General features: G+C 38.1%; 1 protein-coding gene across 1 annotated transcript; it reads left to right on the top strand.

Moving 5' to 3' along the window:
• The first annotated feature begins 5846 nt into the window (after positions 1–5846).
• LOC136998232 (uncharacterized) lies at positions 5847–7521 on the top strand. Its single transcript, XM_067350731.1, has 2 exons — positions 5847–6767; positions 6850–7521. Exons 1-2 carry the CDS (start codon positions 6676–6678, stop codon positions 7424–7426), a joined length of 669 nt encoding a protein of 222 aa, XP_067206832.1. The 5' UTR covers positions 5847–6675; the 3' UTR covers positions 7427–7521.
• Positions 7522–13531: the final 6010 nt, after the last annotated feature.

Below are 13531 nucleotides of genomic sequence, written 5' to 3'. Positions count from 1 at the left end.
TTTGCCCAAGCTTTCTTGGGTAAAATAAACTTTTTTCATGAATATATGGTAACTGCTTTCAAAATAGTAACATAGGTTTTAAAGATTTTTGTTTATGGCCAAAATTGGCCATTTTTAGACTCCCTCCTTTAAAAAGCGGGAAATGAGCGGAAAAGGTTTTAGAAATAAAAGAAAATAAAAGAAAATAAAATAAGTTTAATCTAATAGATTTACTAAGATCATTAGTGGTGTAATATAAAAAAATGAATAAAAAAATGTCTTGTTACAATATGTTTATGGTAGTGTAAAAAAAATAATTAAACTATCCCAGTAAACACTGTTATATTTGTTACGTCCTGATCAGACTTCACGATTTATTTCTTTTCGAATAAGCGACAATACTGAACACCAGACCTAGTAAACGCGACACAAACCAAAAGAGTATCTTAACGCCGAAGCTGCTTTTCTCATAAGACTTTGCAAGCTCGAGTTTTCTCACGGGAAAAGGTAGCAGGTGGCATCGATATTCCAAACATTCTTGACCAACCAGTGTGCCTATTGGTGCCAAGAAAGTCATAAAATAAAAACTCTGCTTTAGCTGGAGTCTTCAGCCGACTCCAGATGGTTAAAACTAAAAGATAAAGACTGCCACTTGTAAGCAGCTAGCCTATACCCATGGATTCCAACTATAGGAATCCTACCAAATAAATAAGATGCACTGGGTAATGACCGGGCAATGACCGAAGTCGAACGCCGAGAAGGCGTGAAACTTGACACCGCGCACGACCTATGTGAACTTGGCACCCGACTTTTAATAAATAAAGTTTTAAATAAGTAAAATGATAGTACTTCGTTTGTAGTTATTTGTAGTAAAAATATTTTTGTTTGTAGTTCAACCCATTATCAAAAAAAAAAAAATGTTTAAAAAATGACTGTCACCCGACTTTAAGATTTTTCAAATCCGCTTTTTCCACGTGATTCGGAATCGTTTGTAGTTGTTTGTAGTGATTTTCCTTTCGTTTGTAGTTGAATAGTTTAAAAGTTACAAAATATTTGCAATAAACAAATAATGTAACTTTGTAAATTTTGAAGATTTTTTAAATCCGCTTTTTCCACGTGATTCGGAATCGTTTGTAGTTGTTTGTAGTGATTTTCTTTTCGTTTGTAGTTGCACCGTTTCAAAATTATGATTGTTTAAACAATTAGCCAAGAGTGAACTTTGTCAATTTTGAAGATTTTTCAAAAAGTGGCGAAGATATGCATTCTCTCTATCCGTTGTACTACTGTAACTTCTCAACAGTGCAACTACAAACGAAAGGAAAATCGAATGGAAGAAGCGGATTTGAAAAATCTTTAAAATTGTCAAAGTTACATTTTTTGTTTATTGCAAATATTTTGTAACTTTTAAACTATTCAACTACAAACAAAAGGAAAATCACTACAAACAACTACAAACAATTCTGAATCACGTGGAAAAAGCGGATTTGAAAAATCTTTATAATTAACAAAATTCACTCTTGGCTAATTGTTTAAACAATCATAATTTTAAAACGGTGCAACTACAAACAAAAAGAATATCACTACAAACAACTACAAACGATGCTGAATCACGTGGAAAAAACGGATTTGAAAAATCTTTATAATTAACAAAATTCACTCTTGGCTAATTGTTTCAACAATCATAATTTTGAAACGGTGCAACTACAAACAAAAAGAAAATCACTACAAACAACTACAAACGATTCCGAATCACGTGGAAAAAGCGGATTTGAAAAATCTTCAAAATTGACAAAGTTACATTATTTGTTTATTGCAAATATTTTGTAACTTTTAAACTATTCAACTACAAACGAAAGGAAAATCACTACAAACAACTACAAACGATTCTGAATCACGTGGAAAAAGCGGATTTGAAAAATCTTTATAATTAACAAAATTCACTCTTGGCTAATTGTTTAAACAATTATAATTTTGAAACGGTCCAACTACAAACAAAAAAAAATCACTACAAACAACTACAAACGATTCCGAATCACGTGGAAAAAGCGGATTTGAAAAATCTTCAAAATTGACAAAGTTACATTATTTGTTTATTGCAAATATTTTGTAACTTTTAAACTATTCAACTACAAACGAAAGGAAAATCACTACAAACAACTACAAACGATTCTGAATCACGTGGAAAAAGCGGATTTGAAAAATCTTTATAATTAACAAAATTCACTCTTGGCTAATTGTTTAAACAATTATAATTTTGAAACGGTGCAACTACAAACGAAAAGAAAATCACTACAAACAACTACAAACGATTCCGAATCACGTGGAAAAAGCGGATTTGAAAAATCTTAAAGTCGGGTGACAGTCATTTTTTAAACATTTTTTTTTTTTTTATAATGGGTTGAACTACAAACGAAAATATTTTTACTACAAACAACTACAAACGAAGTACTATCATTTTACTTATTTAAAACTTTATTTATTAAAAGTCGGGTGCCAAGTTCACATAGGTCAAAAAATGGGCTAAAAAACAGGTCTTTTTGCCATCTCTCTTTGCATCTAAAGTTAGGCATTCGACCAGCTGCGCGTTAAGTACTATGAATATGTATCAAAAAACATGAAGTGTGTTGGCTGCACAGCCTAAGGCGCACGTGTATCATTTTTGTCATTTGAAGCGAGGAGATTCGAAGCCTCGCAGTAAGTAACACATTTTTTTTTATATATAACAATTCTATTTACTAATTTAGTAAGTTTTTATTTTTTGTAGCAAAATAAGAATAATTAAATAATATTTGTTGTATGTAATACAAAATAATAAGAATTTTTTATATTTGTTAATATTTATTTATTTATTTTTAATTATTATAAAATTTGGACATTGACGTGCAATGTTGTAGATGAAAATTAATATAGAAACATTGGAAACATAAGTAATTTATACACCATGAACATTTGATAAAAGAATGATTTGTTTTACACAAACATGTGACATTATATATATTTGCAGAGAAACATAATTATTATAAAATAACGGATATAAAATATTTACCTTTAAAAATATTTAAATAATAATAATAATAATAATAATAATATTTTCATATTTATTTTTTTATTTTTTAATATGCAATGCTATCGGTTAAATCCTCTTTCGAAATATCAAATTTTGTCAAAATCTGAATCTGCTCTATCAAGAATGGATCTATGCTTTCTTCTCCCATTTTTACTGCCAGAAACTTCTGCACTGATCGATATTCGTGAGAATACTGACCAGCAAAACTCTACATAGCTTTAACGGTTTTTTGAAGTCGTGATCTGTGCGCATGTGCTACAGAGAATAGATATCTATTCTAAAATTCCTTTTCAAAAATGTTCATGGTGTGCAAATTTATGTTTCTAATGTTTCTATGTTTATTTTCATCCACAACATTGAAAGGCAATGTCCGAATTTTATAATAATTAAAAATAAATAAATAAATATTAATAAATATAAAAAATTCTTATTATTTTGTATTACATACAACAAATATTATTTAATTATTCTTATTTTGCTACAAAAAATAAAAACTTACTAAATTAGTAAATAGAATTGTTATATATAAAAAAAATGTGTTACTTACTGCGAGGTTTCGAACCTCCTCGCTTCAAATGACAAAAATGATACACGTGCGCCTTAGGCTGTGCACCCAACGCGCTTCATGTTTTTTGATACATATTCATAGTACTTAACGCGCAGTTGGTCGAATGCCTAACTTTAGATGCAAAGAGTGATGGCATAAAGACCTGTTTTTTAGCCCATTTTTTGGACTTCGAATTTCAAACTTTCTTTTATGCCAAATAGTACTGTATGATGAAACATTAATCCCAGAGAAATTTTAAGATGAACATAAACGTGGTTCCGGAGATATAAAGGGTTGAAAGTAATAATTTCTCATAATCCATGAAAGTACACGAAACTCTTTAAGTATCCATACCAAGGAATAAAATATATATAACGAAGTGAAACATACTGTTGGAAATGCAAGTTGCCAACTGAACTATCATAGAGAGTGCTATGTATGTAATGTTACTATATTTCTTTATCCTTGTTTTTTTTAGTTCTAGTTCGCCTAGTAAGTTTTTTGACTAAGAACGCTCTCTGTTACGTGCCGCAACTTATAGTTTCTTATATTACTCTTTTTTTATTCGAACCTTTGAACCTTTTTTATCTTTACTCCTTCTTGATCCTAAACACATGACCCTTCGATGACTGCAATAAACATAAACGCTGTCCCTATGCCTAACGCATATTTTCCTTTTGACAAAACCGCTTCCTTCCAATAAACATTCCGCCGCTACGATTTTCCTACAGCACCTTAAACGAAGATCATTCTCGCCAGTTTAGTTCTCGATCAAAGCTCAAACCAGCAACACCGAATAAAGACTTTTTCCACAAACGTGTCCCGACTTATTCTAAATAATCTATTACGTAGCTATACGCTCGTAACAATTGGTGGCAGCGGTGGGATTGTTTGTGTGTAAAAGTGCGGAAATTTTTGCTATAATTGAGCTGATTGCTGTTAATTAATATCAAGTGAAAGAAAGTTAGAGACCCGGAATTCGAGAAAACTTCGTAGCCAAGCAAGACTATCAAGTAGAAGAACCGAGGTCAATCATAACTTGGTGCTATCCTGACGAAATTAACGGGAGCACATTTCGATCAACCTGCTGAGATCCTGTCTGTTAGCCGATAAAACCACGACGCGTAGTTTACAACCTACCCCGAGGAAAAAGGCATTAGGACGCTCCTGGACGAGCACAGCAGCTAACGAAGGAAAAGGACAGCAACAACGAGACTCCGTGGACGGCCAGCACGAAAAAGGTCAACCCTCATCATCATCTCATCTACGTCATCATCATCAATTCATCTATATCTACCAGCTGCGTAAAACCATCTCGTCATAGATATGCTGCGCATCGTACTTCTGTAAGTCTATGAATTTTGTAAACTTTAGAGACACTAAAGCGCATTATAATACAGACAGTTCGGAAAGTAGTTCGTCGATTAGTTATATTAGCGATAATAATTCTAAACATAATCACGTAATCTCAAATCTAGAAACAATCAATATGAACGATCGAACAGAAACGGTAGAGTCAGCGCAAGGCGTAGATCATTTTGGCACAAATCTAGAAAGTCGAAGATCCTCGACGAGTAACAGTAGCTATTTTCTCGTCCGTAATAGTTTATCGCTCATACCTGTTTTTAATGGAAAAAATATTCCAGTGACGCAATTTACAGCAGATTGTAAAGGAGTTAATGACTTAGTCGAGCCAGACGATAGGTTATTTTTCTTTAGATCGGTCTTACAAGTTAAATTAACGGGAGATGCCGCGTTAGTGAGAACAATCTATACAATAAATAATCTTGATGATTTATGCAAAGCATTAGAAAAGGAATTCGGAAATTCCAAAAGTTTTGACCATTGGAAGTGGAAATTAATAAACTTCAGCAAAAAAGAAATGAATCCATTGAAGATTATGCTACTAGAACCAGAAAATTACACTCTGAAATGATCCTTGCAATTTCTAATTACCCCGATCCAACAGCAAGAGCAGGACTAAGAATCTTTGCAATGAATAAATTAATTACTCATTTCTTAGGCGGATTACACAATCAAACGGCACAACTTCTTTTATCACAAAAATTTAACACGTTAGAAGACGCAATAGAAAGTGCAACTAGGTACATTACAACATCTAATTATCATTCAGAAAGATTTAGACAAAATAGATTCAACGATACATCGCGAATAACTTGAGTAGTATAGCTATGGGGGTTCTAACTCAGGCATCTGAGGGGGTGCGCGGGTGAAGGGGGGAAGAGGTTGAGGGGGAGGGGGTAATGACGTCATCGTTTTGGAGGGGAGGGGGTAATGACGTCATCGTTTTGGAGGGGAGGGGGTAATGACGTCATCGTTTTGGAGGGAAGGGGGTAAATTTGGAGTGGAGGGGGTGACGAGGGAGGTGCGGGGGAGAGGGGAAGGTATCGGATTACAGGGAGAAGAGGTTGAGGGGGAGGGGGTAATGACGTCATCGTTTTGGAGGGAAGAGGGTAATTTCGGCGTGGAGGGGGTGACGAGGGAGGTGCGGGGGAGAGGGGAAGGTATCGGATTACATAAATTCCTGGAAGAGATAAGGATTCCTGGAAGAGATAAGATAAGGATTGTTTATATAAACATGAGTCATATAGAGATAAGGATTGTTTATACAAAGGGTATCGGATTACACTGCGTCAGCACTTTTGGAGTGGAGGGGGTGACGAGGGAGGTGAGGGAGAGGTGCGGGGAAGGTATCGGATTACATAAATTCCTGGAAAAGATAAGATAAGGATTGTTTATATAAGCATGAGTCATAGAGAGATAAGGATTGTTTATACAAAAATGATTCATAGTTCCGAGAATTGTTTATATCCTTTGCAGGTTCGTGCAGGTTTTAGCGTGACATCATCGCTATTTTTAGATCATAGACCCTTAGGCAGCCACTTTTAGGCGCCATGTTGCCAGATTTCAATTTGCGTGACATCATCGATATTTTTAATTAGTGTCGTGTGCGACGAGCGGGTATAAAAAGCTCGCGGAAAAAAATAGGAACCATCAATTATCCGAAACCATTTGGACAATCACTACATCGCTGCAACGCTTCATCTGAATTATAGCAACGATGTTTTCTACCGTACAACAGACAACTATGAGTAATCCGGCTGACAAACAGCAAGGTGTGGATGCGAAGAAGCGGAAATTCTCACCCAACGTGTAAGTTGACTCTATTACTATTTACACTTTTAAACTTACTGCTATTGTTACATTTCGAACTTATACAAGCTTTTATTCACAGAAATAAAAGTAATTCGACAAGTATCGATGGAAGCATGATCACGCCTCCCAGAATTTTAGCTAGAAGATACCCGTTGACAAAAACCGGTTATAAATATCTGGATATTGGAATCAATGTTTCTACACCGAGCCACATAGAAATCGCTCTCGGTGACAACCATGGCAAAGAGATACATTTTACATACAACATGTGGAAGATCCTCCTGGACCAACGACACGCCATCCACCATTTCTTTAACAATGATGCGAACGAAGCACCGTCTCAAACTATCGAACATGTTACGCTACGGTTTGGAAAGATAAACAATCTAAAAGTACTGCGTCTGGAAACATCAACAGTGTGTTTAGTAATGTCACACAACACCGTATGTAACATAATCGCTCTCGAGTATTGTGTGGATCATATCGCTCAATCGTTGAACAACGTCACTGGTATGGTCGACACCAAGTTCGCACACTTTCGAAAAATCGCGAGCGGTGCGAAGGACCCCATCGCGGTGATACGTGAGAGCGAATCGTTCGATAAGAATGATATAATCGATTGTGAGCTGTTAGCTCAGATCTTTGGATCGCAGTAATTCTAGCATATCACATGCTTTATTGTTAAAATATTTTCACTATCATAATGTATTTATTAGATGTATCTGTTTAATAAATATTATTTAACATTAAATTAATTTTTATTATACCATCTTTCCTGTACCACATCATATTCACTGACCTATCCTACTGCGAGATAAGCGCGCGCATCATGTTACACTACATGATAGAAGGAAACGAGCGAACCGGTGACTATCATTTTTCCCTTTTAATTGTAACAAATAATTATAAAGTTAATAATTAAATATAATATAATTAAATATAATATTATTAAATATAATATTATTAAATATAACATTTATTAAAAAATTAATTTCAAGTAGTATATAATATTATAATATAGTATAACACAAGGATAGAAGGAGGCTAAAAAAAAAAATACAATAATATATTTGTAAAAAAAATATAATATTTATTTAAAAAGTGTGTACTATACATATGTGTGTGTGTGTGTGTGTGTGTGTGTGAAATAAAATAAAAACTATAATAATAAAAAAAACTATAATAATATAATAAAAACTATAATAATATAATAAAAAAAATCGTGGGACCATCATCTGAAACAGAAAAATTCTATTAATAATCTGAAAATATTAAGTGTGATACTTATCGAATGTAATACTTACGGTTGAACATCGTCCGCAGAAAGCGCCTCTCTCACCGCTCTCAATACTTCAGCGGTGCGCGCTGCATCGCTTTCCATTTGTTGAAACTGTGTATTTAAAATTTCAACCTGCCTTAAGGCTATTACAAGATCCTCCCGTATATGCTGCCTGTAAGCAAAATATATATATATAAGAATAGAAAGTAATTATTTTATACATAATATTAGCTAGCAATACTTACATTGACACCAACATCACACCATTTCCATTTTCATGGATATCATAATCAACTCTGAATGGATAGGGTACCTGTTGTTGCACCTCTTGTGCAACGTCTTCGAAGCGATATATTGATGTGCGCAGCACATTCACCCGGTCCATAAAACTTATTAACAATTCACTGATTTCATGAATTTCAATAGTGTAAAGTGCAGCCATTTTAACTCGCGACGGTATTACGTATTTCAAATGGCTTGAGTGGACTTGTGACGATCCCAGCCTTCGACACATTGCAAATCTATGTGACCGCTCTACGGGGGTTATCTTTTCAAACATACTCCAAATTTATAATTTTGAAACATAATTCTTCTTCCGAGTAACCGAATATCAGTCGATAGGTGTTTGATAGATGTAGTATAAACTACCGCGGCATAAACAAATCTCATAAGAGATATCATAGCGACTCCATATAATGAGTTTGACACCCATGAAATTCTTCTCTCACGAGGATGTATTACTATTATTTACAAACTACCGCGGTATAAACAAATCGTACAAGAGATATCATAGCGACTCCATATAATGAGTTTAACGCCCGTGAATATTTCTCTCACGAGGCTGTATTACTATTATTTACAAACTACTGCTGCAAAAACATAAGATACGTACGACACACGTGAATACTTATCTTACAAGGATGTCTTACAATCATGATAAGTTAAATTAATGTATGATAAATGTTAAAAATTGTTTCAACTGAGTCTCTAACGCCTTTCACGCGATTACGAGGGGGAACGGGGGGAGGCGCTTGAGTCGTCCTCGGACGAGGCTCGACCACAGCTATCGGCTTGTGGTACACTCCGCAATCCTTACACTTCTCGTATTCGGAATTTTTTCTATTCTGATCACGCTCCATTTTCTATACTTTTTTTTCTCCACCGCGTGCACACTTTGAACTGATAAATTACTCTCTTCCGCACACCTTATATACAGCTCGACGCAAAAACGTCAATTTCGCTGTAGTAATAAACGTTCAAAGACGTACAATAGATGTACGATAGACGTTCGATAGACGTTCAAAGATGTACAATAGATGAACGATAGACGTTCGATAGACGTTCAAAGACGTACCGATAGACGTTCGATAGACGTTCAAAGACGTACGATAGACATTCAAAGATGTACGAGAGGCGTACGATAGACGTTCAATAGATGTTAAAAGTAGTTCGATTGACGTTCAAAGATGCTTGATATACGTTCAATAAATGTCTGAAAGATGTACGAAATAGGCGTTAGATCATATTATATGGCGGATTATGTAACGGGTAAAAGGTGGAATAAAAGTCATACGAGTGTGATATACATCATTTTATTAGCATAAATCATAGTTGTTTTACACGTTTGTTACGCTCAAACCACCACTTGTACAATTTGCAAACATTCCGCATAGCGCAATGTCTCGTGTGATACGCGCAGCGCAAGGTTCCGATTACATCCAAGTTCGTCAGGCGTGTGATATCTTCGTAATCCACATCTATTGTTTCGATCTCTACATCATCTTCCAAAATCTCGCACAACCACTTTTTCTTCTCGAGTCCTTTCACGTATATCAGAGACGGTTCCGTACCAATGGCATTGTTGATAAGACTTTTCATCTGGCTGTACGAGACGTGTCCATCTTCCCATCGGAAGCCGTGGTGGTGTATCCGTAACCAACACGCCAGCGATTTTTCCGATTTCGTCAACAGATACCACGGTACGTGTTCACGAAATACGTAATGAGATAGCGTTTCGCCATCTCGAAGTACCGCTGCCTCTTTCACGATAAAAATATTGTTGAACGCGTAACCTTGCAAGTCGACGAAAATTGGTACGTTCGACATCGTCGTCGACCGTCGGAAAACTGACGTTCCCATTCGCACACGTCTAATTTATAACTTTTCACACGAGTCTGCGCACAATGTTGTTCAGTGGATTATATTCAACCATTCGATCGTGTATAATGAGACAATAGGCGGTGGTGTTGGCCGGTATATTTTCCTTACAATCAAATTCTATTCGCACGTCAACGGTGGCGCTCTTGACAGAGTCGTTTTGTCGCGAACAATCTATGACTACGAACGGACCGGCTTTCGAGAATTCATCGATGTCCAAATACGTATCGTCCTGTCCATAATAGGCTTTGCGGAAACGTGCATACATATTGTACAGTATAGCGTATCGACTCTTGTCGAAATCCAAATTCATGTCGTCGTACGGATAAAAATCTGAATTCAGATGCAGTCTCACATTGGTAAGTTTACAAGCGTCAAATTGCGTAGCGTTTTCAGACAGTACGTTTTTTCGACCGGTTTGTAGAGCAAAGATTACGTATCGCGGTTTTTCCAATTGCGTCGCGGCTTTGACCGCCCAGGAATGCTTTGTTGTATTCTGTAGCAGAGGAAATTCGTACAGATCCCACGAACGGAAGCACACGCTCAGATATCTTCCGCTTTCCAAAGTTCGAAGAAGAGACAGCTTGTTGACTTCGCTCAGAGATACATGCGGCATTCGCCACTGTATCTTGAGTAGTTCGATCGTTGGATTCGTACCGACTCGTCCAACGAGAGAATTATTATCATTGCGCGATCGTATCAATACAAGTTCGTGACGAGCGTTGATTACAATCCGTTTGTAGTCCTCGCAGAATCCTAAAAGAGTATTGAGCGGAACGCAAAAATTAAAATTTCCATCGAGCAACGGATTTCCATCCGGATTCCACGATGCGTATTTCAGCGTCTTGCTCTTCTCCATCGTCAGCGATACATAGTTTTTGATCGTGCTCGTTATTCCAACGTTTCTGTTACGATCGATTTCAACTCCGTCGAGCTCGTATCGCATTTCATCAAACATGAACGCGACACAATTATTACCCATTATACACACGTTATCTCTATTCTCATCGGTAGGATTCATAACGAGTTTTCCTTCAATGTAGAGAAAACTCTCACACGGTAACGTGTACAAATCCTGTTGCTGTATCGGTATTCGTATCTCGTCGCTGTGTCCCAACGTCGTGTTAGCGTACGGATTGTACGTGTGCATCTCATATTTCACGATACGCTCGTCGAAGACGGGCTCATCAGCGATGTCGAGTATATCCATCTCTTTAAGCGTTTCTCACAACGAATCCCAACGATTGTAAAAAGTTTACGTTCGTCGTACTGAGCCTCTTGAATGGCGATGTTTTCCCAATTTTCGTTGTTCTCTCAATCACTCGCTGTTCGTTCAACACGAGCATTTCCTCGCACCACGTCGCCGCAAGTGCAGTCTAATGGTAATCTCCTCTCCGCGAAAATCGATCAATCGTCCGTCTTGATCCACCACGCGCAAGGTGATATCGGTAACGCTCCTCGCGATGACCGGAAGGTAAATGATTTGCGCCGGTGTTTCCGAGACTTTATATCCCGGAGGTACGTTCGGTGAAAATTCGTGTATCGTGTGCACCAACCTGTCGTTGGCGTACGCACCCGCGGTAATGCTGTATTCCACTCGAATAATGTTTACGTTGACGATGTTTACCGAGGAGTCTGATTCGTGCAACTTTCTCGGTTCCAGTATACGACCCGTCGAAAATCCAAACAGCGGTCCGATGGTATTCGGTTTGGCGAAATTTATTCGAAAAGCGCACATGATTTCACTCTTCATGGTATTAACGTTGGGACGAAGTGACAATGGATAATCTTGTTCTTCACTTTTTCCTCGTTTTTGCAGTATCACGCGTTTCAGATAAGAAGCAATGGCGTCCAATTCGTACGATCCTTCGGGAATTGTAATTTCTTCGTCATTGTCATCGAAATAAAATTTATCGTTCGCTACCGTCACGTTCGGAATCGTGTTGTAGGTCTCCATCGTGGTTAGACCGAGCTCATAGTCCCCATCGCTCAAGTCTATCGGTGGAAAATAATCCACCGTGAGAACGCTGCTTTTACCGCTTAGAGTGAGCGTCAGCGACATTGCCGAGATTCTATCGACGACTGATGTCGATCGATGGCGGATCGATTTTTATATCTATTTTCTGGAGGAACAGGAGGCACAATTGTCCGCAGATCGTTTGATCGTCTGGTAGACCGTGCGATTGTACGTTATCGTTGTATCGGTGTCTCCGAGGTAGCGTGTAAGCTCCTTCGGCGGTTGCAAATTGCCAAAGCTGTCAAAGTATACGGCGCGATCGCCTCTCTTGGCGTACGCCACCCAATGCGTGCCCGGCCCGTCGACATCGTCCAAATTCACGATACCGCTCTCATTTTTATGTATCTTGTCGGGTAAAGCGTTACGCATGTAGACACCTCGGAAATACGGTATTCGCATACGCTTCGCTATTTGTAACAACTGTAGATTGGTGGTGGCACCCGCGGGCATCTCTATCGTTTTTTCGACGTTTTTTTTTTTTTCTTCTTCTTCAATCCTTTGCCCCGCTTGTACGGAGCGAGATAAATCCCCCGTCCTTCCATAGCTTTATTGTGACGTTTCGTCTCTTCGAGTTGTCGTCGCGCGGCCTTAGAGTCGTTCACCGCCTTTGCAACACCCGCCGCTCCACTGGCAAGCGAACCGATGACTCCCAAGAGCGGTAACAACGGTAACATACCACCGCGTTTCGCCGTCGGAAGCGTTCTCCTCTTGGTCTTCTTCTTCTTTCTCTTTGTCATACCCATCCCCAATTTCGTCTTTGCTTTCATAGCAGCCCATACGGCGGTAGCAGCAGCCCTCTCACCGAGAGTCGCGTCCGCAGCGGTGATCCGCACCCGCGCTTTATCGGCGAGAACGCGATCAGCTGCGTGGCGGTCCGCTGATTCGCGGTTTTGCGAGTACGCGATGTCGTGATCGCGACACGCCGCGTCCAACGGATTGATACCTCGATCCCCTCGCGCGAGTCGTTTCCGCAGACGAGTCCCCGGCCCGCAAAATTGGTAGCCGGGTATATGCAGCTCCAACGGTAGTCGATTTATCACACTGTTCAGTAAACCGGCACCCTTGTATCGTTTCATAGAGCGCGAATTCTAACATATCGCGTGTAAATCATATTTCCAACTGAGGTGTGTTTCGACAGCGCTCACCTATAAATAGGAGGCGCGTATCGATCATTAACCAGTAGAATATCAAAGTTTGTCGGACGACAAAGTACAATGAATAACCGGGATAATAAGAAGGAACGGAAGGAGGTGAATGTCGCAAACGTGTATCGCTAATCGTGTGTTTGAAACAATATTTTTTTTTTTT

This window comes from Linepithema humile, chromosome 2 (genome assembly GCF_040581485.1).
Source record: "Linepithema humile isolate Giens D197 chromosome 2, Lhum_UNIL_v1.0, whole genome shotgun sequence".
Taxonomy (NCBI): domain Eukaryota; kingdom Metazoa; phylum Arthropoda; class Insecta; order Hymenoptera; family Formicidae; genus Linepithema; species Linepithema humile.
The sequence above is the reverse complement of the archived record's forward strand: the minus strand, read 5'-3'. Positions and strand labels throughout refer to the sequence as shown.

Coding starts and splice junctions, on each gene's coding strand:
- LOC136998232 (XM_067350731.1), top strand. CDS start 6,676: ATGTTTTCTACCGTACAACAGACAACTATGAGTAATCCGGCTGACAAA. Junction 6,768..6,849: donor CGGAAATTCTCACCCAACGT/GTAAGTTGACTC, acceptor TTTTATTCACAG/AAATAAAAGTAATTCGACAA.